Source organism: Gigantopelta aegis, chromosome 2 (assembly GCF_016097555.1).
Source record: "Gigantopelta aegis isolate Gae_Host chromosome 2, Gae_host_genome, whole genome shotgun sequence".
NCBI classification, from domain to species: domain Eukaryota; kingdom Metazoa; phylum Mollusca; class Gastropoda; order Neomphalida; family Peltospiridae; genus Gigantopelta; species Gigantopelta aegis.
In genome coordinates, this window is record NC_054700.1 from 20,050,185 (window position 1) to 20,074,009 (window position 23,825).

General features: G+C 39.1%; 1 protein-coding gene across 2 annotated transcripts in view; it reads left to right on the forward strand.

Moving 5' to 3' along the window:
• The window catches only part of LOC121382533 (lachesin-like), a 100,475-nt gene that overhangs the window by 72,005 nt on the left and 4,645 nt on the right, over nt 1-23,825 (forward strand). For both annotated transcript variants that reach the window (XM_041511995.1, XM_041512001.1), the window contains exons 2-5: nt 10,421-10,530; nt 19,761-19,965; nt 21,062-21,238; nt 22,764-22,892. In XM_041511995.1, the coding sequence (XP_041367929.1) occupies nt 10,421-10,530; nt 19,761-19,965; nt 21,062-21,238; nt 22,764-22,892 (621 nt within the window). The remainder of the gene's footprint in view (nt 1-10,420; nt 10,531-19,760; nt 19,966-21,061; nt 21,239-22,763; nt 22,893-23,825) is intronic.

Consider the following 23,825-nt stretch of genomic DNA (forward strand, 5'->3'; position numbering starts at 1 on the left):
ACCACAACCTTTGATATACCAGTTGTGGTGCACAGGCTGGAACGAGAAATAGCCCAATGGGCCCACCGATGGGGATCGATTCCAGACCGACCGCGCATCGAGCGAGCGCTTTACCACTGGGCTACAGATGGGGTATAAAAAATAATTGCATGCGCGTTATAAGAAAAACATAGGTGGGATATAAGACAACTTGACTCGGTCTACACGGGTATAACGAGTGATGTCTTAGTGTAAATAATAATCAGTATATACATGCCTGTAGGAACGATATCTGGAGTGAGTGTGTATGTGTTGTGGATGGGGGGGGGGGGGGGGGGGCACACTTTCCAGTGGAGGGGGAAAACAGTATCTAGTGGGGTGGGACAATCCATGTTTTTAAATCTTGAAATATGTGGAGTGGGACTAAAAAAAACCGTACATTTTCGCCCTCGTGTGTGAGGGCACAGTCCTCCCCGCAACCCTCCGGTTCTTAGAGGCCTGGGGTCAATTTCACCAAACATCGTAAGTTTACGTCTGCGACTAACAGAGATATCGAGTATACATTTACACGTGTTGGACATCTATTTCACGAAGAAATGTACAATATTGCAAAATAATTGATCATTTTAAGGACAAAAAGAAAGAAATTATGTGTATTTCTAATTATATTTGTTGTACTAAACTAGTAATAATAAGAATTGCGGTTTTGTCGTAGATTTACGTTTATGTGCAAAACTAGGTTTACGATGTTTGTTTTTTTGTGAATTTGGGTCCAGATATATACACACAGATAATGCATATACGTATAACGTACACTATTTTGAAAATCGAAATATTATCTCGCTATCTTTTTTTTTTTCTTTTTTTTTTTAAATTTTATTTTTTGTGTACCCTTCGAACACGTACGGTCGTCGTCATATTCAATTCGAGCGTGAGTAATTCGACGATTAATGCAGACACGAGGCGACTTATTTCTACTTTATGCCGGGATCTATGCACCCCTCCGCGACATTATCACACACAAACCCATGGAATATATCAAAGTTTCTGTGCTCATTTAATCAACACTGTCAGATCGAATTCCCGTCTTCATCCGTTTGGAATCCCCAGAATCGCGATCGTTGCCGCTCACGTCGAGAAGTCAAACTGACTGTGACAGGCAATGGCTTTCACATTTATATTTTTCTTGGGGTCCTTATTCTCCTATCTGAGTGTATCTGAGTCCGCGAGAAAAATCTGTAGTAAAATAGCTCTTTCCGTAAATGTTTGTTGGCGTATAGGAATTATTGTACACTGATGCTTTAATCAGCAAGTATGTTTCTCTTACAAAAGAAAAAAGAAAGAAAGAAAGAAAGAGAAAAAAGAAAAAGAAAGAAAGAACAGAAAAGAAACAACGACAACTGCAACAACCACAACACACAAATGACTAAAATGCAAACAATAGTCTTAATACAAAATAACATACTCGCAAACATACACACAAAGGCACACACATACACAAACACACATACATACACACACACACACACACACACACGCACACACGCATGTGCGCACGCACACATACGCACGCACGCACGCACACACACACATATAAAGCAAAACAAGGCAAACACAAATATAACTTCAAAGAGAACACCGTTAATTTCTCATCCTAAAAACAACCCTGAAAAACAACAACAAACAAATAAAACGCAAACACCCAATCGAAATTGTAACTTTAATTAATGAACAATTTTAAATCCATAGAAATTGAATAGATAAGGGACAATTCATAATTTTTATCTTCTTTTTTTTCTGCCAGTGTACAAACCGTATTATTTTAAAAGTTAAACACTATCCCTTTCTGAAAGCATACATATTTTTTTTAATGTTGCTATTGTAAGGACATTTCTCCCCAACAATTTTGTTGAAAAACAAAGGGGGCGGGATTTAGCATAGTCGGTTGAGTGCTCGCTTGAGGTGCTTGTTTCGCAGGATTGAACCACCTTTGTCGATCCATTCAACTAATTGTTTTTTTCTCGTTCCAACCAGTGCCGCACAATTGGACAAAGGCCGTGGTATGTGCTTTCCTGTCTGTGGGAAAGTGCGTATAAAATATCCCTTGCTGCATTAGGAAAATGTAGCGGGTTTCCTCTGATGACTAAGAGTCAGAATTACCAAATGTTTGACATCCAGTGGCTGATGATTAATTAATCAATGTGCTCCAGTGGTGTCGTTAAAGAAAACAATTTTTTTTTATTATAAAAAAGCCGTACATTGATATTAACCACAAATCCTAACCCTACTTCCCTTTTTTCCCCTTTATTATTATGTAGCCATAATTCATTTACGGTCTGCGATCGATTCCTGTTGGTGGATACATTGGGCTATTTTCCGTTCCAATCAGCGCCCATGACTGAAATATCAAAGGCCGTGGTACGTGCTATCCTGTCTGCGAGAAAGTGCATACGAAAAATCTCTTGCTACTAATGTGATAAAAAAAAAATGTCCTCAGAAAATTATCAATTAGAATTATCAAATGCTTAAAATCCAGTGGCTGATTATTATGCAAATACACCCCCTAACCAAAAAAAAAGAAGAAGACCCAATACAAACAGACCCCAACCAACCAACTAAACACCCCCCTTCTCAGAAAACAGATCACCTTTAATTAAGTATAAACAAAATTACAATAGAAATTGGGATATGATAAATTACTTTTACGGACATATTAAATCTGCATAGTTATTAGGCTAACATTTTGTTGGGCCATAAATTTACTAGATATGTTGTTGTTGTTGTTGTTTTTTTTTTGTTTTTTTTGTATGTATGGTTTTGTTTGTTGTTGTTGTTTGTTTTTAAAACATTTGTTAAAGTTAGATAACAAACACTCTCTTTCTTTACTTTATTTTTTTTTTTTAAACCCATGCGGGGCCTTTTCGCAAAACAGTCACAGCGATGAAAAAATGTATTCAATGTGGAATAAAAGATCATTTCGTATTGGCAGTTATAAACCTTGGATTGATGCTCACATATCAACAGAGCAGTCTCCCGGAGATTGCCATCGTGGGAGCTGGTAGACGATGAATTTCCTGCCCATTCCGTCTCACCCATTCACTTGGTGTGAATATGTATCTGGGAACACATTTGTCTTCGACGTGTTATTGTAAGCTTTTTTGTTCCCGTGAAGCAAGAAGCAGGGTGATTTACAGCATCTTTCCATGCTTATGATTAACTCCAGAAACACATAAATATGACATCCAGTCTTTTCTTATCGTGTTTTGTTTTGCCTCTCTTTTTTTTTCTCTCTTTTTTCTCTTTTTTGTTTGTCCTGTACGGACCTGACCTATCGTGTTATGTTAAAACAATTTTTTATTTTTTTATTTTTTTTTACCTTTGTTTTGTGTTGTATTTGTTCCAGTCTACCGGCCTCGTTGGCGTCGTGTTTAGGCCATCGGTCTACAAGCTGGTAGGTAATGGGTTCGGATCCCAGTCGAGGCATGGTATTTTTAATCCAGATACCGACTCCAAACTATGAGTGAGTGCTCCGCAAGGCTCAATGGGTAGGTGTAAACCACTTGCACCGACTAGTGATCCATAACTGGTTCAACAAAGGCCATGGTTTGTGCTATCCTGCCTGTGAGAAGCGCAAATAAAAGATCCCTTGCTGCTAATCGGAAAGCGTAGCCCATGTAGTGGCGACTGCGGGTTTCCTCTCCAAATCTGTGTGGTCGTTAACCATATGTCTGACGCCATATAACCGTAAATAAAATGTGTTGAGTGCGTCGTTAAATAAAACATTTCTTTCTTTCTTTCTTTTTTGTTTGTCCTGTACGGACCTGACCTATCGTGTTATGTTAAAGGGACATTCCTGAGTTTGCAGCAATTTTTAAGATGTTATCGACTAACAGAGACTTTTTAACGATTGTAATTACATATCAAGTATATTGTTCTGCATAAAATATTAGTGGCTGTATATTAAACGTGTTTCTGATCGTTGTAATGTTTGTACCAGGTTACATTTCATATTATTTCCTCAGATATTATTTTTTCGTACGTACGAAATTATTTGACGACAAAATCCAGTTTGGGCTTCTTACAAATATTAAGACGACCAGAAACACATTCAATATTCAGACACTGCTATTCTGAACAAGAAAATATATTTAATTTCTAAGTTTAATCGTAGAAGTATTTTATTAGTCAGAAAAATCTTACAATGCAGCAAACTCAGGAATGTCCCTTTAATTTGTCTTTTTTATTATCTTTGTCTTGTCTTGTCTTGTCCAATCCTACCTTGTCTTGCCGTAACTTTTCGTGTATGTGTTTATTTTGTTTTCTTTCGATTATACTGTACTGCCTTTTCTTGTCCTTGGTGGGGTGGGTGGCTGGGGGGAGGGGGAGGGCGGTGGTTGATGGGATTGTTTCTGTTGGTTCCCTGTTTGTTTTGTCGCCTTTTGTCTTTATCTTTTTCTTGGACAGGACGTAGCCCAGTGGTAAAGTGCTCGCTCGATGCGCGGTCGGTTTAGGATCGATCCCCGTCGACGGCCCCATTGGGCTATTTCTCGTTGCAGCCAGTGCCCCACGACTCGCATATCAAAGCCCGTGGTATGTACTATCCTGTCTGTGGGAGGGTGCATATAAAAGATCCCTCGCTGCTAATCGAAAAGAGTAGCCCATGAAGTGGCGACAGCGGAGTTCCTCTCTCTATACCTGTGTGGTCCTTAACCATATGTCTGACGCCATATATCCGCAAATACAATGTGTTTCCTTCATTATCCTTTTCTTGTCTTGTCCTTTTGTACGTTTCTAGTCTAGGTGGGGTTTTTTTTACATGTTCTCGTGTTTTATAATGTCTGATCAATTTGTAAATAAGTCCAAACTACTAGTAATTAAATTCGACTTGATCATTTCAACTTGTAAATCGTTGTTAATAGAATACCAGTGTTTCATCCTCTTTTGCTGTCCACCTCCACATATCAGTCCTTGTCTCTCTAACCACGACATGTTCTTGTCTCTTGTGGCTATCCGTGCCACACACCTGTCATTCCCCATTAGCTTTTAGCTGTGGGCGTAGTTTGACCACTCCGGGTAGTGTTCAGTAGTTACTTCTGGCATTGTTAAGAGTCACTTGTAACTACCTACTATGCTCCCCTACTACCGGCGGTCGTTATATATAGTCTTAGAAAGAGGAAGCCCGCTACATTTTCCCATTAGTAGCAAGGGATAATTTGTATGCACCATCCCACAGGCATGATAGCACATACCACGGCTTTATCATTGAGCTGCCCATGGATGAGTAGGGACTGTCAGTGACACTAACATTTTATTTCATTCGTTCATTAAACGACAACACACAGCAGGTAAAAATATTTTATTTCCTTCGTTCATTAAACGACAACACACATAGCAGGTAAAAAATAAATACAGCGTTTATAGATTAAAAAAACCAGGATTTTTTTTTTTTAGACTTCTTCTTTGTCTTGTCACAAATAATTAAATTATTTGTTGTTTTTCCGTAATTACAATTTGTGTTGCCATACCAACTTGAGAGATATCTTCCGTTGGTCATAGGGAAAACGTGCCAACAGTTGTATTCTGATGGTTTTAAGAAATCTTCTGTGTAACATAAAAAAACATGTGAGAACGTAAATAGTTCTGTTATTATACGAATTACGTCTTTGCGTAATTTTGGATATACCAGAAATCTTTTTTGATGTTAAGGAATTAGAAATATTTAAATGACTGCTTCAAAGAGCTATTAGTTTTGACATTTGCGATTCGGAAGCAATAGATCTGATAACTATACCTTATTTGGGTATAACAATATATGTATTGTACTTTGTTGTAGCACATAGTTGAATCTCTTCATTCACAACCATTGTATACAATGCCATATCTACTGCACTTTTGAAAATGTCACATTGCATTTGCGCAACTATAAATATCAGAGTTCAATGCAGGCCTCTTGGCATTGAAAATCTGCGTGACCCATTTATCGGTTACGCAGAAATAAATCCATGTAACCCATTTCCTTTTTGCGTAACCCGGTCGTTATATTCATGTAAATGGTGCTCGAAATTTTTCGCGAACAACGCGCGAACGAAACGACCGTTCTCGCAATTTTTAGAGGCCTGCAATGCCTTCACCGAACTCATTTTAAAATGTTAAAGATACATTGATGATTATGACTTTGTGTTGTATTTTCTATTCTCAAGGGAAGACCCCATAAGAATGTGTGTGTGGGGGGGGGGGGGGGGGGAGAGACCTAGCCCAGTGGTAAAGCGCTCGCTTGATGCGCGGTCAGTTTAGGATCGATCCCCGTCGGTGGGCCCATTGGACTATTTCTCTATTGGACTATAAGATTGTTTTATATCCCACCAATGATTTTCTTATAACCCGCGTGTAATTTTCTTATAACCAGCCTGTAATTTTTTTATACCCCATCTGTAGCCCAGTGGTAAAACGCTCGCTCGATGCTATTGGGCTATTTCTCGTTCCAGCCTGTGCACCACGACTGGTATACCAAAGGCCGTGGTATGTACTACCCTGTCTGTGGGATGTTGCATATAAAAGACCCCCGGCTGCTAATCGAAAAGAGTAGCCCATTAGGTGGCGACAGCGGGTTTCCTCTCTCAGTATCTGAGTGGTCCTTAACCATATGTCCGACGCCATATAACCGTAAATAAAATGTGCTGAGTGCGTCGTTAAATAAAATAGTTCCTTCCTTCCACAAGAATGTTGCCAATTCTGCATCACGTCGAGGATCAGCACTAGCAGGGGAGTTATATTAAGCAGATATCTCCATTGTACGTTCTTATCATGGACAGAACTCTGACAAAGTCAGATGTTGTGTCCACGACAGGCGTGCTTGAACAGTTAACTGATGGATACACGCCAAAAATGCCCACACCCACAGCGTACATTGAAATTGTTTTCCACGGAACCTACTGAATGTCTCGTATATACCTACCTCACACACACACACACACACACGCGCGCGCGCGCGCGTGCACACACACACACACACACACACACACACACACACACACACACACACACACACACAAGTAGCTGACTACAATCTAACCGTAGACCCTAGAACAGTTAATTTGATCTGTCCCGCTTTCTGACGTCATTAGGTTTGTGGATGGTATTGTATATTCGATGTCCTAAAATCAATGTAATTTATATAACCAGTCACATTACAGTAAAAAAGAAAGAAAATGTTTTATTTATTTAACACATTTTATTTTACGGTTATATGGCGTCAGACATATGGTTAAGGACCACACAGATATTGAGAGGAAACCCGCTGTCGCCACTTCATGGGCTACTCTTTTTGATTAGCAGCAAGGGATCTTTTATATGCACCATCCCATAGACAGGATAGCACATAACACAGTCTTTGATATACCAGTCGTGGTGCACTGGCTGGAGCGAGAAATAGCTCAATGGGATCGATCCTAGACCGACCGCGCATCAACCGAACGCTTTACCACTGGGCTAAATCCCGCCCTCAATCACATTACAGAACATATTCATCACCAGTTTATAATTTGGGATGGACTTCATGCCTAAATGATTTAAATATATGCCCATAATATTATTCGATGGAGTGTAACCCTCTTCCCTGCCTGGTACTCCTATGGCTATTGAAAAAGAAAGAAAGAAATGTTTTATTTAACGACGCACTCAACACATTGTATTTACGGTTATATGGCGTCAGACATATGGTTAAGGACCACAAAGATTTGGGGAGGAAACCCGCTGTCGCCACTACATGGGCTACTCTTTCCGATTAGCAGCAAGGGATCTTTTATTTGCGCTTCCCACAGGCAGGATAGCACAAACCATGACCTTTGTTGAACCAGTTATGGATCACTGGTCGGTGTAAGTGGTTTACACCTACCCATTGAGCCTTGCGGAGCACTCACTCAGGGTTTGGAGTCGGTATCTGGATTAAAAATCCCATGCCTCGACTGGGATCCGAACCCAGTGCCTACCAGCCTGTAGACCGATGGCCTAACCACGACGCCACCGAGGCCGGTCCTTATGGTTAGTGAAATGACTATAATTATTATTTGTAAACTAGATTTGTAAATTAGAATTTATATAAAAAAAAAAAAGAAGAAAGAAAGATGTAACATCCTAGTTCTGTTTTCGTTTGGAACACTTTTTTTTTCTTCTTTTCTTTTTTTCTTCTCATTTTTCTTTCTATTTTCCGCTTCTCACGTTTTCCATCCTTGTTGTGACACGGAGGCTTTGCGTGTCGCCTCGTGACGAAGATTGCTTACTTGTGCATTTGGAATGAATTAGGACTAATAGCACACCGCAGTGGCGTTTGTGCGACACGCAACTGGAAGAGATCTCTGCAACACGCAATTCGACGATGTTTGTACAAACCTGATTGCAGGGCATGCACTGAATTATTACTCGTACTATTTAAAAGAAAGTTGATTTTTTTTTTAATGATTGATAATGAATCCACAAATGTGATGAAACACAGCTTTTTTGTTGTTGTTGCTTATCTTGCAGCCGGTACGTAGCTCAGTGGTATTTAAAGCATTCTCTTGATGCGCTATCGGTTTGGGATCGATCCCCGTCGGTGGGCCCGTTGGGTTATTTCTCGTTCCAGTCAGTGCACCACGACTGGTATATCAAAGGCCGTGGTATGTGATATCCTGTCTTTGGGATAGTGCATATAAAAGATCCCTTGCTAGTAATTGAAAAAGGTAGCGGGTTTCCTCTCTAAGACTATATGTCATATTACCAAATGTTTGACACCCAATAGCCGATAATAAATAAATAAATAAATAAATGTGCTCTAGTGGTGGTGTTTTTAGGAGTGATAGTAGCAGCCTAGAATCTCCAAGCGCGTGTTGGGGGTATTCGGGCCAAAACCCCTCCCTGCTCAAGCAATTTATTTTTTCAATGTATTTTCCGGGAAAGTATGATTCGACCCTCCTATAAACGTAGCTCGCCACAGTATAGACTGCACTTGCGCCTCATCTCCCAAACTACTCAAGAGGTTTAGCAACTTGACCCAGCCGGAAGTGATTTGGTTTAGTACTACCTAAACAGTTCCATTTAAACTTGCTCATATCCAACTAAGAGAAAACATTTGTGGTTTGTGCAAACACATATTCAGGTAAAACATTTAGTTTTTGCGTAATCTGTCGTGATCATGCAAATAAAAGGAAATGGTTTTATTTAACGACGCACTCATCACATTTTATTTCCGGTTATATGACGCCGGACATATGGTTAAGGACCACACAGATATTGAGGGACGAAACCCGCTGTCGCCATTTCATGGGCTACTCTTTTCGATTAGCAGCAAGGGATCTTTTATATGCACCATCTCATAGACAGGATAGCACATACCACGGTCCTTTGGTGTGCCAGTCGTGATGCACTGGCTGGGGCGAGAAATAGCCCAATGGGCCCACTGGCGGGGATCGATCCCAAACCGATCGCGCATCAAGCGAGCGCTTTACCACTGGGCTACGTTTCGCCCCTTATGAAAATGATGTCCTGAATTTACGGTTATCTTTTCAGTTTTAATAGCCGCTGACTACAAAATACATGTACTCTGCATGGACAGATACAGGAAATTAAGGGGTTTTTTTTAAAAACTTTTTTAAAAGGTGTTGTTAGAGAATGGTGTGCTACATTGCAATGTTTGTCAAAAATAGAAGTGCATTCTAAAAGAAAGAAGGAAAGAAATGTTTTATTTAACGACGCACTCAACACATTTTATTTACGGTTATATGGCATCAGACATATGGTTAAGGACCACACAGATATTTAGAGAGGAAACCCGCTGTCGCTGCATTCTGAGATAAAACAAAAAGTTAAAGTGTGTTTGGTTTAACGATACCACTAGAGCACATTGTTTTATTAATCATCGGCTATTGGATGTCAGGCATTTGATAATTTTGACACATATAGTCTTAGAGAGGAAACCCGCTACATGTTTTCATTAGTGGCAAGGGATCTTTTATATGCACCATCCCTCAGACAGAATAGCACATAACAATGCATTTGATATACCAGTCGTAGTGCACTGGCTGGCACGAGAAACAGCCAATGGGCTCACAGACGGGGATCGATCCCAAACCGACCGCGCTTCAAGCAAGCGTTTTGCCACAGGGCTACGTCCCGCCCCGAGATAAAAAAAAGTAAACAAAACACAAAAATTAAAACAGTAATCATCAACCAAACAATCAACCAACCAACCAACCAACCAACCAAACCAATCAACCAACCAAACAAACAAACAAACAAACCCAACCAAAGACAATCCCAAAAGAAACAACCATCCTCAACAGTCATTCCCATCCCCTGAAGAAACATGAAACATCAAGTGACAACTAACCATCTAATTCTGTTTTTTAGCCCTACAATTTTGTTTATTTGTCCTGTGTGTGTGTACAATGTATGTTTGTCGTTTCAGAAGCTGTCAAACTCGAGCCGAGTTTCGACGTACCCATGGCCAACGTCAGCGTCAAGGAGGGCAAAACGGCGGTGTTGCCGTGCTCAGTCAAGTTCCTCGGTCGACATCAAGTAACTGATTCTTCTACATAGAGGATATATTATGTTTTTTGTCAAATATGATTTATATCTCATCTCGTGAAGTTTGCAATCATATCTCACGAGTCGCGCTTGCACGACGAGTGTGATATGATTGCAAACTTCACGAGATGAGATATAAATCATATTTGACAAAAAACATGAAATTTTGTATTTATTACATAACTTTTGGCAATTTACCTTTATTTTTAAAATGCCAGCAGCAAAATAGTTCCGGCTTTATTACAGTGAAGATAACACTTTCTACAGTGACGATAACACATGTTAGAGCGAAATAGTGAAATTTTCACTCTAAAATGTGTTATCGTCACTGAGTGACTGATAACACTTTTATTTCACTGATATTTTAAGATATTTCACTAAATGTTATATAGTAACTGTTGTTATCTTTATTTTTTGTTGTTATGGACATCAAAAGTTTGTTTGTTTGTTTTGTTTAACGACACCACAAGAGCACATTGATTTATTAATCATTGGTTATTGGATGTCAAACATACGGTCATTTTGTTATGGACATCAACAAAAGTAAAGTTTGTTTTATTTAACGACGCCACTGGAGCACATTGATTTTTTTTATCTTATCATCGACTATTGGACGTCAAACATATGGTCATTCTGACACTGGTTTTTTTAGAGGAAACCCGCGGTCGCCACACAGTCTACTCTTTTACGACAGGCAGCAAGGGATCTTATTTGCACTTCCCACAGGCAGGATAGCACAAACCATGGCCTTTGTTGAACAAGTTATGGATCACTGGTCGGTGCAAGTGGTTTACACCTACCCATTGAGCCTTGCGGAGCACTCACTCAGAGTTTGAAATCGGTATCTGGATTAAAAATCCCATGCCTCGACTGGGATCCGAACCCAGTACCTACCAGCCTGTATACCGATGGCCTAACCACGATGCCACCGAGGCCGGTTATTATGGAATGAATGAATGAATGAATGAATGTTTAACGACACCCCAGCACGAAAAATACATCGGCTATTGGGTGTCAAACTATGGTAATGCAAATAAATAAAGTGATGATCAACATCAATATAAAAATTCAAGGTTTAAACAAAAACAGTGTAAAGAACTGTGCAAAAATACAAATACAAACATCACAGAATTTTACGGACACCGAATTTTACTCTAAACTTCAATTTGTGCTGTATTGGCCATTCTCAAAGAGAATGTTACACCCCTGCACCACGGTGAGGTTACAGCACGCGCAGGGGGGTTATTATGGACGTCAAGTTCTGGTTTTAGTTGATTTCTTTAACCTGATATTAATTTGCTACCAACATCAAGTGATTGTTTTTAGTCGTAGTAACAGCAGCAGCAGCAGCAGCTGTAGTAGCAGACGTCGTAGTAACAGCAATTATAGTAGTAGCAATAGTAGTACTACTAGGAGTAACAGTAGCAACAATATAGTATCAGAAATAGTAGTAGTAGTAGTAGTAGTAGCAGCAGCAGCAGAAGTAGTGGTAGTAGTAGTTGTTGTAGTAGTAATTGTAGCAGTTGCAGCAGCAACAGCAGCAGTAGCAGTTGTAGTAACAGTAATAGTAGTGTATTAAACGTAATAGTGGTCGTAGTCGTAGTAACAGCAGTAGCAGTGTAGTAGTAGTAGTAGTAGTAGTAGTAGTAGTAGTACTAGTAGTTGTAGTAGTAGCAGAGTAGTATTAGTAGTAGTAGTAGTAGTAGTAGTAGCAGTAGTAGTACTAGTAGTAGTAGTAGTAGCAGAGTAGTAGTAGTAGCAGTAGTAGTACTAGTAGTAGTAGTAGCAGAGTAGTAGTAGTAGTAGCAGCAGAGTAGTAGTAGTAGTAGCAGTAGTACTAGTAGTAGTAGTAGTAGCAGCAGAGTAGTAGTAGTAGTAGCAGTAGTAGTAGTAGCAGCAGAGTAGTAGTAGTAATAGCAGTAGTACTAGTAGTAGTAGTAGTAGTAGTACTAGTAGTTGTAGTAGTAGCAGAGTAGTATTAGTAGTAGTAGTAGTAGCAGTAGTAGTACTAGTAGTAGTAGTAGTAGCAGAGTAGTCGTAGTAACAGCAGTAGCAGTGTAGTAGTAGTAGTAGTAGTAGTAGTAGTAGTAGTACTAGTAGTTGTAGTAGTAGCAGAGTAGTATTATTAGTAGTAGTAGTAGTAGTAGCAGTAGTAGTACTAGTAGTAGTAGTAGTAGCAGAGTAGTAGTAGTAGCAGTAGTAGTACTAGTAGTAGTAGTAGCAGAGTAGTAGTAGTAGTAGCAGCAGAGTAGTAGTAGTAGTAGCAGTAGTACTAGTAGTAGTAGTAGTAGTAGCAGCAGAGTAGTAGTAGTAGTAGCAGTAGTAGTAGTAGCAGCAGAGTAGTAGTAGTAATAGCAGTAGTACTAGTAGTAGTAGTAGTAGTAGCAGTAATACTAGTAGTAGTAGTAGTAGCAGCAGAGTAGTAGTAGTAGTAGTAGCAGTAGTAGTACTAGTAGTAGTAGTAGCAGTAGTAGTAGTAGCAGTAGTACTAGTAGTAGTAGTAGTAGTAGTAGTAGTAGATAGCAACTTATTTTCTTTGTTTTGTCTTTCCATCTCGTTCTATGTGATTATATTTCTCTGTTTCTGTATGTCTGTCTGTCTGTCTGTCTGTCTGTCTCTCTCTCTCTCTCTCTCTCTCTCTCTCTCTCTCTCTCTCTCTCTCTCTCTCTCTCTCTCTCTCTCTCTCTCCCAGTCTCTACATGTCTCCCTCTGTCTCTGTCTCTCTGTCTCTGTCTCTCTCGCTTACTTTCTCGCTATATATTAATTGCTAATGCTGTCATTCATTTGGAAATAAGTTTTTTTTCTTTCATTTCTTCCATTCGCTTATGCACTTTTGTTTGTTATGTTGTGTATCGAGAAAAACCTGAACCGCCTACCCTATAAACCGGTATGTTTACGTTTGACTTGTTTTTAAGGAATCTGTATACGATTGAATCCTGACATCAAAATACTTTTCTGTAGTAGCAGACGTCGTAGTAGCAGCAATTATAGTAGCAGCAATAGTAGTACTACTAGTAGTAACAGTAGCAACAATATAGTAGCAGAGTAGTAGTAGTAGTAGTAGTAGTAGCAGCAGCAGCAGAAGTAGTGGTAGTAGTAGTTGTTGTAGTAGTAATTGTAGCAGTTGCAGCAGCAACAGCAGCAGTAGCAGTTGTAGTAACAGTAATAGTAGTGTATTAAACGTAATAGTGGTCGTAGTCGTAGTAGTAACAGCAGTAGCAGTGTAGTAGTAGTAGTAGTAGTAGTAGTAGTAGTAGTAGTAGTACTAGTAGTAGTACTAGTAGTTGTAGTAGTAGCAGAGTATATATAGTAGTAGTAGTAGTAGTAGTAGTAGTAGTAGTAGTAGTAGTAGTAGTAGTAGTAGTAGTAGTAGTAGTAGTAGTAGTAGTAGTAGTAGTAGTAGCAGCAGCAGCAGTAGTAGTAGTAGTAGCATAGTAGTAGTAGTAGTAGCAGTAGTAGTACTAGTAGTAGTAGTAGCAGAGTAGTAGTAGTAGTAGTAGTAGCAGCAGAGTAGTAGTAGTAGTAGCAGTAGTAGTAGTAGTAGTAGTAGTAGTAGTAGCAGAGTAGTAGTAGTAGTAGTAGTAGTAGTAGTAGTAGATAGCAACTTATTTTCTTTGTTTTGTCTTTCCATCTCGTTCTATGTGATTATATTTCTCTGTTTCTGTATGTCTGTATGTCTGTCTGTGTCTCTCTCTCTCCAATGCTGTTATTCATTTGGAAATAACTTTTTTTTTCATTTCTTCCATTCGCTTTATGCACTTTTGTTTGTTATGTTGTGTATCGAGAAAAACCTGAACCGGGCTACCCCATAAACCGGTATGTTTACGTTTGACTTGTTTTTAAGGAATCTGTATACGATTGAATCCTGACATCAAAATACTTTTCTTGAAATAAGAAAACCTTCCCCCAAAACGATGTGTACAAATGAGGAAAAGACAAGTAGATATTCAAAATATCTTTTATACATAGGGAAATGTATACACGACCGCCATTTTGCACTGTTTGCATTATATTAATATTAATTAATATTAATTGGCGTGGAATATTAAACAAACCTAAATAAACAAAAGTTTTACACCGCTGTCAATGTCAAAGTCTCGTCTGCTTCGTAGATTCATTGCAAAAGAGTTTTGGTGACGTTACGTGACACGCGTCACTCTTGAAAACAATAGCCCGGTTTACGGGAACAGCTGAAGAACGCCAACATTAGACTATGACAGACATTTAATCTCTTTAGAAAAGAAAATGTCATGAATATTAACATTTGTTGGCTGATTTTGACAAGAAAGCGAGAAAAATAAAACATTATTGCCTCAAATTGATCGTACATTACAAGGCGCGTGTGCAGAAGTCATTTCCTGTTAATAGGCATGTTCACGGTTACTCGAGAATATTTTTTCTTCTTCGTTTTCCACATTTCTTTCCTTGTTCTGTTAGACAGAAATCATTTGCAGAAAATATGGACGTTAGATACATACATATGTGGAATATCCCAACTGTGCATTCAACTAACATAACATGTGTTAAATTAATCATTTGCATTACGGTGCCGAAAGGGTAATTTTGTTTATATATCATGTAAATTAAAGGCATACTGTCACCTTATTTCTCTAAAAAATGAATAATAAATAAAAATTACATTAATTGTTGGAAACGAAATCTAGCTATCGCATCACTTTAACTGAACCATGATGGAGTGAACTCCATGTCATCCCTCTCGGCAATTTTAGTTTTTTAATTATGGATCATTGCCATAATTCAATTATTTGTACAAAATGTCATTAATAAATGGAGTATGGTGGTTATGAAGATGGTTGAATAAAGTACATTTAGAGACAAATCAAATTATTTTTGTTCAGGTAATACTTTGTTAGACCATTAAATAGGTCAGTGGTCTGTGACAATATGCCTTTAAAATGTATAGGTAGAAGACCACAGTTATTTGCGAATCTTAAGCTGAGGTTTATGCATGCCAGCCCCTGACATCCTTAATGCCCACCTATGGTTTAAAACTAAAGAAAGATACATGTATTTTAAGTCTCAAGGAAATTACAAAAAGGGTCATAATTATATCGAGGACTCATTTCAAATATTTTTAGTTAAATTTGTGTGTTACATTCATCATAATGTGCCCATACTGCATGATTTTGGAGGCATTTTTGACAATGTTCACACCCGTACAAACCACTCTCAAGCGGATGTGTGCGGATATCACGAATATATTTATGGAGACTTTGTTTATCAAACGTTACACAAATCCTCATTTGAATAAAGGTTTAGCTATTAATTTTTTCTTCACAAAATCAGTTTGTTTGAAAATTACCCAAATTGATCGCGCCCGACTACTGTCACAAGGAAAAGCCAGTGCATGAATACCAAGCGTCATTACAGATAAACCTTTTGCACTGCTGGTGTAAAACCAATTGTCATTTTAAAACATAACTCATTGGCTATCGCTAAGCTTAAGAATTTACTTCCTATTCCAAATAATTAGCCTTCAAACATGAATAATGAATGAATGAATGAATGAACGAACGAACGAACGAACGAACTAAAGGACGAACGAACGAACGAATGAATGAATGAATGTATATAAAATAAAAAAATGTTTTATTTAACGACGCACTCAACACATTTTATTTACGGTTATATGGCGTCAGACATATGGTTAAGGACCACACAGATTTTGAGAGGAAACCCGCTGTCGCCACTTCATCGGCTACTCTTTCCTATTAGCAGCAAGGGATCTTTTAGTTGCGCTTCCCACAGGTAGGATAGCACAAACCATGGCCTTTGTTGAACCAGTTATGGATCACTAGTCGGTGCAAGTGGTTTACACCTACACATTGAGCCTTGCGGAGCACTCACTCAGGGTTTGGAGTCGGTATCTGGATTAAAAATCCCATGCCTCGACTGGGATCCGAACCCAGTACCTACCAGCCTGTTGACCGATGGCCAAACCACGACGCCACCGAGGCCGGTCAATTACAAATATGTGTCAAAAGATTGTAGGCCATTAACAACCTTGAGACAAAGCATTTCAACGTAACAAAGACGCCGTAATATGGCAAAACATATTCATGTACATATAAAACCCCACAAAAAACAACAAAAAAACACAAAAAAACAAATTAGATTAGCGACGACAAAGCGATTTGTTAAATTGAATTACTAGTTCAAAAATAAACTGCATGTGGGTTTTTTGTGTGTGTTTTTAAAAAATAAATACTTGTGTTGTGGTAAATCTGAACGATCTTGTGTCACACTCAAGAGTTAACCACGTGATTTTTGCCTTTTCCTCTCTAACAAATCGCTCTTTCGCATGTTTAAGGTAATGGTTTCTTTGGACGTCACTAATGATGGATTTTAGTTGCACGGCGGTTCTAGAAACAAACTTGGTGGTATAGGGGCGGCGTTAGGTGTTTAACATACTAATTGTGCTACTTCTTGTAGGTTTTAACAGACCAAATCAATTCCTATTGCCGATAATGTTAACGTTTACTAATAAAACTGATATAAGCAGCGTTTCAACACACCCAGGAAGTACAGCAATAGAAAGTGTGGCACCTCACATCTAATCTACCTGCAAAAAAATGGGGGGGGGGGGGGTCACGTATCATTTAAGAGATTTAATTAATGTTTTTAATAGCAACCGTCATTTTTGCTGAAAATTGCAGTTCCATTTTTGGGGGTACCCCGCATTAGTTTCAACCTCTGGTATATACTGCATAACAACCGTATAACAAATAAAAGTGTATTTATTTATTGTCAATGGATAACAGTATTTGCACAAATAATCAATGTCACATATTACTACCAATCACACCGACAGCTGCTTTTACTCCGTAAATATTTGAAACGGAACTCTCTTTTTTGGTACTATGCAACCTGTACAAAATGAGCACATGCATTCGGTCTTCCATTTTTGTAGAGGTGGATAGGGGTGGGGACAGGTTGATTTTATTCCCGAATTAAACGAAAATGCCCGAATCTGGATAACATCATTAATTCATATTAGCATTACTGCCAAACAGCTATATAGGGTTTTAAACAACTAATATTGTGGTTACAATTATGAAAATATATGTTGAAAAAAGGTTTCAGGGAAGCTCTTTTTGTTCCCCCCCCCCCCCACCCCATCCGTCTCGTACGCTTATGAAAATGAGAGAAGAAAACCGTTGTCCTCACACAATCATGCTACTCTTCTATGGTGTTTGCCTTTTAAATCAATATGCTCTAGTGGTGTCGTTAAACAATGTTTTAAAACTCTTTCTGTAGCCTCCCGGAATGCGAATCTAGTACCTACCAGCCACAAGGTTGGTAACGCTAATATTACGTTACAGATTCCAGTCACAAATATCCGTTACATTCACTGTATTTAAAGGCGCTATATCATAGAAAGAAAGAAATGTTTTATTTAACGACGCACTCATCACATTTTATTTACGGTTATATGGCGACAAACATATGGTTAAGGACCACACAGATTGAGAGAGGAAACCGGGTTTCCTCTGATGATTACGTGTCTGAATCACCAAATGTTTGACATCCAATAGCCGATGATTAGTTAACCAACGTGCTCTAGTGGTGTCGTTATACAAAACAAAATTTAAAGTTTTCCGCCAAGTCGTTCCATGCACTGCTCCACAAAGGCCGCGGTATGTACTAGCCTGACTGCGGGATGCTGCATATAAAAGATCCTTTGCTAGTAGCCACAACGAACGAGCTACTCTCGGTTTACTCATTTCTAAAACTATACGTAGGTCCCTATCTTTATCTTAAGGCTGGCCGCTCAACAATGCGCCTAACTTCAAAAATGCGCACCCATTCTAATTCTACGGGACATTCCAAATTCCATAGCACCATACCACCATCCGCCTGTTACCGGCTACGGTCGGACTGCTGGTGCTCGCTTGCACCTGTCAGTGCAGGCGGTCTCCCCTCCAACCCACCCCACCCCTTTCCTATCCTGGAAGGAGGAGCCGCGCTAGGCCGACACCTGTGCCCAGGACAGGCGTGCGCTACAGCAGGTTGCTCTGAATGTGCACGTTAATTCTCTTGAATAGTTGGAATAAAATAACCACAACGATTAGTGATACAGCGCTCACCTGGTGCACTATCGATCGGTGGGCCCATTGGGGTATTTCTCGTTCCAGCCAGTGCTCCACAACTGGTGTAACAAAGGCCGTGGTATGTACTATCCTGTCTGTCGGATGGTGCATATAAAATATCCCTTGCTGCTAGTCGAAAAGCGTATCCCATGAAGTGGCGACAGCGGGTTTCCTCTCTCAGTTATATTTATGGTCCTTAACCATATGTCCGAAGCCAGATAACCGTAAATAAAATGTGTTGAGTGTGTCGTTAAATAGACCATTTCCTTCCTTCTCTTTGATTATCTGTGTGATCCTTAGCCATATGTTCGACGCCATATAACCGTAATTACAATGTTTTGCGTAAGTCGTTAACTGCATGGGCCCAATGGGCTATTTCTCGTTCTAGCCAGTGCACCACGACTGGTATATCAAAGACCGTGGTATGTGTTATCTTGTTTGTAGGATAGTGTTTATAAAAGATCCCTTGGTACTAATGATAACAATGTAGCGACTTTCCTCTCTAAGACTATATGTCAAAATTACGAAATGTTTCACACCCGATAGCCGATGATTAATAAATCAATGTGCTCTAGTGGTGTCGTTAAACAAAACAAACTTCTTCAATAAGGAAACCCCCGGCCTCGGTGGTGTCGTGGTTGAGCCATCTGACATAAAGCTGGTAGGTACTGGGTTCGCAGCCCGGTACCGACTTCCACCTAAAGTGACTTTGAACGACTCAGTGGGTAGGTGTAAGACCACTACACCGTGTTCTCTCCAGCTAACCACTAACAGTTAACCCACTGTCCTGGACAGCCAGCCCAGATAGCTGAGGTGTGTGTACCCAGAACATCGTGCTTGAACCTTAATTGGATATAAACACGAAAATAAGTTGCAATGAAATGAAGGAAGGAAATATTTTATTTAACAATGCACTCAACACATTTTATTTACGGTTATTTGGCGTCAGACATATGGTTAAGGACCACACATATATTGAGAGAGAAAACCCGCTGTCGCCACTTCATGGACTACTCTTTTCGATTGGCAGCAAGGGATATTTTATATGCACCAACCGCAATGAAATGAATGAATAAATAAAACATTCCTTTCTTCCTGTTTTGTCACCAGGTGGTGTGGACGGACCAGTGGTCGACCCTGCTGACGTTCGAGGACCGCCGCATCATTGACGACGAACGCATCAGCGTGGAGCGGCCGTACACGGAGGACTGGAACATGCACATCCGGTCCGTGCGTTACAGCGACCAGGGCATCTACAACTGTCAGGTGAACACCAGTCCCGTGAAGATCAAAACGGTCGACCTCAAGGTGTTCGGTGAGTCGCCAACACGGCGTAGGTAATCTGTGAGGGTAGTACATAGCGGGGCAATTGCTGGAGAGGGTGCAGTTTTTAGTTTAAAGTTCGACTTACCACCCTGATCGATTACCGTCGGTGGGCTTTCCTGTCTGTGGGATGGTGCATATAAAAGATCCCTTGCTACTAATAGAAAAATGTAGCAGGTTTCCTCTCTAAGACTGTCAGAATTGCCAAAAGCGAGTTTGATACGTTTTAAAACGAGTTGTAAGATAAATGGTATCTAACTGATTTGAATGTATTATTCTATTTCTTACATATCCTCAAAAACAGGTTTTAAGCTAATTTTAACATCTTTTTCGACTAAAGGTTATTTAAAGCATGTGCATGAGCTAATTTACGCGTCACAGACAAAATTAATGATTGTCAGGTTAACTATACGTCACAGTGTAATCAATTTTGATAGTGCTGTTTTTTCATTGGATGGTATGGCATTGATGACCTGGTCATCACCTTGGAGCAGCCAGTCGTATGTCTTGAAATTGTTAACACACGTACATGTGTAAACAAGTATGTGTTATCATAAATAACGAATGATGTTCTTACTAACGAGTGTGTAAGAAAAAGTATTATTATGGCCCAGCCTTTCAGAAAAACCCAGTTATCATTGCGGCCTTAAAGGTCAAATATTGAGGACAAAAGTTTAAGTACGGTCAAATATTAATTTGCAGGACAGGAGGAACTTAGGAACTATGATTAGACAGGAGGGCAATTTAAGTGCAATGAGCATCACATTTATTTTACTTACAATTTTGAATTAGTTACTATGTTAACAATATTTGACATATGCATTTAAATGTTCTCTGAATGTGGCCAATATCCAAATAGCATTGAGTGTGAAATATAATTACATATTCAGAAAGGTTATCGGGTTGGGTTTTTTTATGGGCCACTCGATGTATATTGAGGGCTAATAACTTGAACTGGCTTTATCAAAAATCATAGTTTCAAAAATAGTTTAATTAAAAAAAAATAAAACACTAATTTTTGCAATAGGTAAACAAACATAACTGGTTATATATGATTATTTTAATTTCTTTTCATTTAAAACTGACAGTTCCTGCCAAGATTTTGAACCACCAGGCACCAAGCAACATCGTCGTGAGAGAGGGCGACACCGTCACGCTGGCCTGTAACGTTACCGGCATCCCCATGCCGACAGTCAAGTGGCTGAGGTACACACTCAAACACAACCGAGGCAAAACAGAAGTTCAGTTTTGCAAAGGAACAAACAGTGAGTAGATTTAAATTGGTTGCGCGATAACATGCCTAAGGTTATGTGCTATTTATTTAACATTAAGCGCCGAAACCAGTCTAACGAGCGTTTACTAACTTCAGAGAGTGCTGTACCATGCGTAATATTTTAAATCAGTTCATATTTAGGAGTGGATTCGTGCTTGAGGCACTTGTGTTTTAGGATCGAAACCCATCGACGACCCTATTGGATTCCCCCCACACCCCACGTCCTATCCAGTGCCTCATGAATGGTACATCAAAGGCGTGGCGTGTGCTGCCCTGTCTGTGTGAAGGATCCCTAGCTGCAAATGAAAAAAATGTCTCAAGTTTTATCCAAAGACAATGTGTCAACATCAGTTGTTTGAGATCCAGTAGACAATGATTAATTAATCAATGTTTTCAAGTGGTGTACTTAAACAAAACAAACTATGTTGTTTTTCTGATAGTATTTCTGCAATACAGATTTAATATTATTTTTGTTTGTTTAGTTTCAGGTGTAAACATGAACGGTAACACGGATCTATTATTAATTTTGTTTTGTTTCGGGGATAGACTTGAACGGATTAATTTTGTTTTCTTTTGTTTCGGGGATAGACATGAACGGTAAAAAGGATCTATGATTAATTTTGTTTTGTTTCGAGGATAGACATGAACGGATTAATTTTGTTTTGTTTCGGGGATAGACATGAACGGTAAAAAGGATCTATGATTAATTTTGTTTTGTTTCGGGGATAGACATGAACGGATTAATTTTGTTTTGTTTCGGGGATAGACATGAACGGTAAAAAGGATCTATGATTAATTTTGTTTTGTTTCGGGGATAGACATGAACGGTAACAAGGATCTATGATTAATTTTGTTTTGTTTCGGGGATAGACATGAACGGTTATAAGGATCTATGATTAATTTTGTTTTGTTTCGGGGATAGACATGAACGGTAAAAAGGATCTATTATTAATTTTGTTTTGTTTCGGGGATAAACATGAACGGTAAAAAGGATCTATGATTAATTTTGTTTTGTTTCGGGGATAGACATGAACGGTAACACGGATCTAAAAAAAAGAATGTTTGTTATGTTTAACGACAACACTAGAGCACAGTGAAGTATTAATCACCGGCTATTGGATGTCAAACATTTGGTAATTTTGAAATATAGTCTTAGAGAGGAAACTCGCTACATTTTTTCCATTAGTAGCAAGGGGTTTGTTATATGAACTATCTTACAGACAGGGTAGATCATACCACGGCCTTTGACACTGGCTCTAATGAACATCGCTACATTGTTATCATGAGTAGCAAGGGACCTTTTATAAGCACCATTCTACAAACAGGATAACACATACCACGGTCTTTGATATACCAGTCGTGGTGCACTGGCTAGAACGAGAAATAGCCCAGTGGGCCCATCGACGGGGATTGATCCTAGATCGATGGCGCATCAAGCGAGCGCGTTCCCACTGGGCTACGTCCCATTCTTAATGGTAACAAGGATATCTGATTATGTTTTTGTTTGTTTGTTTCAGAGATAGGTATGAACGGTGAAGTGTTACTCATATACAACATCAGCCGGCACTGTGGAGACGCATACGAGTGTGTGGCTGATAATGGCGTCCCTCCGTCTGTCAGCAGGCTTATCGTCGTGTCCGTTGAGTGTACGTACTTACAGACATGTTACATAGCTATTAAATGTTCCAGTGATCAATTATAATCGAAAATTAATCGGTTGAGCTGTCAATTACTAAAGTTCTAATGGTTTGTGCAAACTGAATTATAACCGATATCAGTGATCGATGATAAAATTATAATCGATTTCCACCACTAATATCGATATTTTATTTTTTAACCATTTCGCAATTAAAACAATTGTTTGCATCTGTGTTAAACTAACATACTTCAGTGTAACGTAATTGTAAAATAATTATTTTAACGCTGACATTCCCCTCACCATCGTTTTGGCCTACACGATAAATATAACATATTTAACAATGTTTGTGGTTTTTTAATCATATATTTGACAAATAGTGTATTTTAAAAATGTTTTTTTTAAGCTTAAATTATAGTGCCTGATGTAAACGGGTAAAGTCCTCAGTTTTAAAAAGTTAGATTTATCTCCCGGGTCATGGAAAAAGAGAGTTCAGTCCACTAAGGGGGACAACTCTTTGATACGGTTCATTATTAGATGGGGCAGTTATCCCCCCTTAATCGTCGAGTCCTACCCAGTGTGTACACGGTTAAACACCATCATTAATTACTGCATGCAGTCCAGTACAATTTCTATGTCAGAATATATTCTGTGAAAAATACAACACTGTGGAGAGGGTCACCCGACTACTAACTGTAGGGAGTGCTCTCAACTGACACGTACCGTGTAAAAAATACAACACTGTGGAGAGGGTCATGTGACTACTAATTTTAGTGAGTGCTTTCGACTGACTGTAAAAAATCAACATAGATCAACCACGGAATTTTTCAATTAATGGCCACTATGCCCGACCACCACCTCGTGTTGCTGTTATACAAGTAGCACCATACCACTTGCACAGTTGTTATCAGTTAGTACTACATATAACATGTTACTTCAAACC